General features: G+C 35.4%; 1 protein-coding gene across 1 annotated transcript in view; it reads left to right on the top strand.

Annotated features, from left to right (window-relative positions):
• The window catches only part of LOC102873922 (leukocyte elastase inhibitor-like), a 10,835-nt gene extending 8,475 nt beyond the window's left edge, over window positions 1-2,360 (top strand). The window contains exon 6 of the mRNA XM_006888709.1: window positions 1,956-2,360. Coding sequence (XP_006888771.1) covers window positions 1,956-2,360 — 405 coding nt within the window. The remainder of the gene's footprint in view (window positions 1-1,955) is intronic.
• The last annotated feature ends 888 nt before the right edge of the window (window positions 2,361-3,248 follow it).

Genomic DNA, 3,248 nt, shown 5'->3' with positions numbered 1-3,248 from the left:
CCTTCTGCAGCAAGTGCTTCAGGACTACCTCAGTTTCAGCAAGCAAGATTGTGTCATCTCCTCCCAGGAGATTAACTGCCTCTGAAAACCCACTGGAGTTTCAAATAACCTGCTGGAGGGTCAACTAACCTCCTGGAGGGTCAACTATGGGTCGATTCTGATGCTACTTTACTCAACAACAACAGAAATTCTACATATGGATCACGAGTTATATTTGCAAAACTTTCATGATAGAAGAGAAGGGGTAATTGGAAAGTTAGTCCTACTTCCTAATATAAGCATTACATATGCTTTCAAGTACATGTAATTTAGATTTCTGACATCTACTGGTTGCTATGAAAAAGAAAGATGGGCGACCTCCGTCTGGGGGACTTTAAGTCCCTGAAAACTTAGTCATGAGGTTGTTCTGATTCAATGGCTAGTGAGTTGTTTGGATTTTGGCTAGTAAATTGTTTGGGTTTTGTGGGTTCTTTTTGTTCAGTTTATCTCTTCTTAGGGTTAGAACTAGGTCAAATTTTTCTATGAGGTTCTTACTACACTGTTTGTGTGATTTTTAAAAAGTTTAACTGTATTACTTATGATAATACAGTTAATTGGCTCAAAATGTGTACTCTTATTCAAGTCAAGCTTTTTATTAGGTATAAGTTTTAATATTTGTTATTTTCACTTATATTGTATGTATGAAAGTTAATGAAATGATTATTTTAATGCAATTTTTATATTTATTATTTGTGACTTTTAAAAAAACTCATAAAAAGCTTAACATAAGTAGGATCAGTGGAACAATGGTTTCATTAAAGTCTGATAGTAATAATAACAGTAATATGAATAATATTGTTATTGTTAGGTGACATTGAACTGACTGTGACTCACAGAAACACTGTGAACAACAGAATAAGATACTGTTGGTTCCTGTGCAATTCTCACAATCACTGTTGCTCTTGAACTCATTGTTGAATCCACTGTTTCCGTTCATCTCCCTAAGGGTCTTTCTCTTATGTAGCACTTTCTGAATGCCAAGTACTTTATAGAGATTAAATTATGTAATGCTCCACCAACACTAAAAGGAGAGTATTTTCATTCTATTTTACAAGAAAATCTAGCCCTAACATCCTGTCTGACTGTTTATAATTCATCTCAGTTTCTCACTCTCATTGCCATCAATTGACAATGACTCTTAGCTGACCCTCCAGTGAGCGTTCAGAGACTATAAATCCTATAGAAGTATAATGCTTCGTTTTCCCCTGGAGGAATTTGTGGATTGGCACTAACTGCCTTTAGATTGCCAGTGTAACTCTTACCAACAAGGGCATCAGGACTTAAATTTATTAGTACTGATTTCCTTAGGTCTACTGAGTTTCACCAGCAACAATGGTGTTAAATATGAAGAGAAGAAGGTGTTTCAATGTATCCTTATATCACTCCACCAATTAGCACTCTGAAAATTAGCATCATGTTGGCCTATCACAGTGCTCCATGTGTGATGGGGACTTAGTAAATTCTGAGTGAGTGAATGGATGGCAAATGGATGATGAAACAAATATGGGTGGTTATTAATAATGGCCTTCTTTAGTTCAAAGCCATTATCATTGGGCTTTGATGACCTGGAACTTGACTGTTATTATTATCAACAATTACTATCAATTTCCAAAAGGAACCAAATCCTTCGAAAAATATCTGATTTTGCACAAATGTAAAGGAAAAAAATTAGACTAGTACCAAAATGAAGGTTTTTTATTTTGCTTATTGTATGTTGATAGCAAGAGTGACATCTTCTTCCTAAACAACATGCTTCTGGAAACTATGAACTTTGATAAATGTCAATAGTTATAGAGAAGCTTCAAGCCTTTTACTCATAGGGTCGCTATGAGTTGTGCTCACTCAACTCGAAGAAAACGAACAACAATTATTTTAACGAGATTGAGCTAATTTCCTTTTTTTCATTCTCATTACAGATTGAGGAACAGTTGACTTTGGATAAACTGAATGAGTGGATCAGTTCTAATAATGTGAAGGTGAATCATGTCAATGTCAGCTTGCCTAGGTTCAAGCTTGAAGAGAGCTACAATCTCAAAGACCACCTGGCCAGCCTCGATGTGCAGGATATACTTGATCCTAGTAAGGCAGATCTGTCTGGAATATCAGGAGCCAAAGATCTTTATGTATCAGAGTTTGTTCATAAATCCTTTGTGGAAGTAAATGAAGAGGGTACAGTGGCTGCAGCTGCCACAGCAGCGGGCAGGGTACTGTGTGCTTTAGTACATCCAAAAAATTTCAATGCCAACCATCCATTCCTTTTCTTTATCCAACACAATGCCTCAAAGTGCATCCTCTTTTTTGGCCGATTTTCTTCTCCTTAGAAAATGTCGAAATGCAGAGTCAGACCTAGAGCCTAATTACCTGGGCTTTTAATGGTAAACAGAAGAATAAATGAAAACTTTTCCCTAGAAACAAGTTTTCTAAGATCAAGTGTCTACTGAATAGGGCTACGTGTTTCCCTTTTTCAGTGGGAAAATATCAGTGGGTTTTTTCAGTGTTAAATTCATCCAACAATCAATCAATCAATCAATAATAAACAAACAAACGAATAGGAGTGAGTGAGATTCTCTTCTAATATTGAAGGGCTTGATGCTGTTATAGTTTCTTTCATGGATAGAATTTGGGTGTCTATAAATGAGAGATGGGAACTCTGATTACCTAGTGGAAGAAATTGCCCTGAAATCCCAAAGTCATGCAAATTGAATATTCCAGTCCCTCTGAGAGAGAAAGATGAACAATTTCCTTCTGAAGGATTAAACTGTGTCTGTAAATCTTCTGGCAGGTTGTCTATGAGTCGGTTCTAAATTGAGGACACATAACAACAACAAAAGCAGCAACAAAAACATAAAACCTTGAATAAGAGATACCCCTAGTCAGGAATATCCTGAGTGCTGATGTTAGTTTTAAAAATCTATATTCAACTGAAATAAAGTATAAAACCCCAATGCAAGGCCTACAAGAAAGCCTGGCTTTTCTTTATCTTTCTCTTTGTTCAGAAGAATAAATCTATATTTCTCTATTTGTTAAAAAAATATTTTCTTTCTCTTTTGTAAAAGTTCACACTCCAGATAAGGTTGACATTAGTAGTTTCTACACACTGTTCAGTGACATTGGCTACATTCTTCATAGTAGTGAACACTTCAATTATTCCATTTGCATCTTTTTATTATTCCATTTTACATTTTTAAAATTATTTTTAACATATTATG

The sequence above is a fragment of the Elephantulus edwardii genome, unplaced genomic scaffold, assembly GCF_000299155.1.
Source record: "Elephantulus edwardii isolate Elephantulus edwardi_28Jun2011 unplaced genomic scaffold, EleEdw1.0 scaffold00071, whole genome shotgun sequence".
Lineage (NCBI taxonomy): Eukaryota > Metazoa > Chordata > Mammalia > Macroscelidea > Macroscelididae > Elephantulus > Elephantulus edwardii.
The sequence above is the reverse complement of the archived record's forward strand: the minus strand, read 5'-3'. Positions and strand labels throughout refer to the sequence as shown.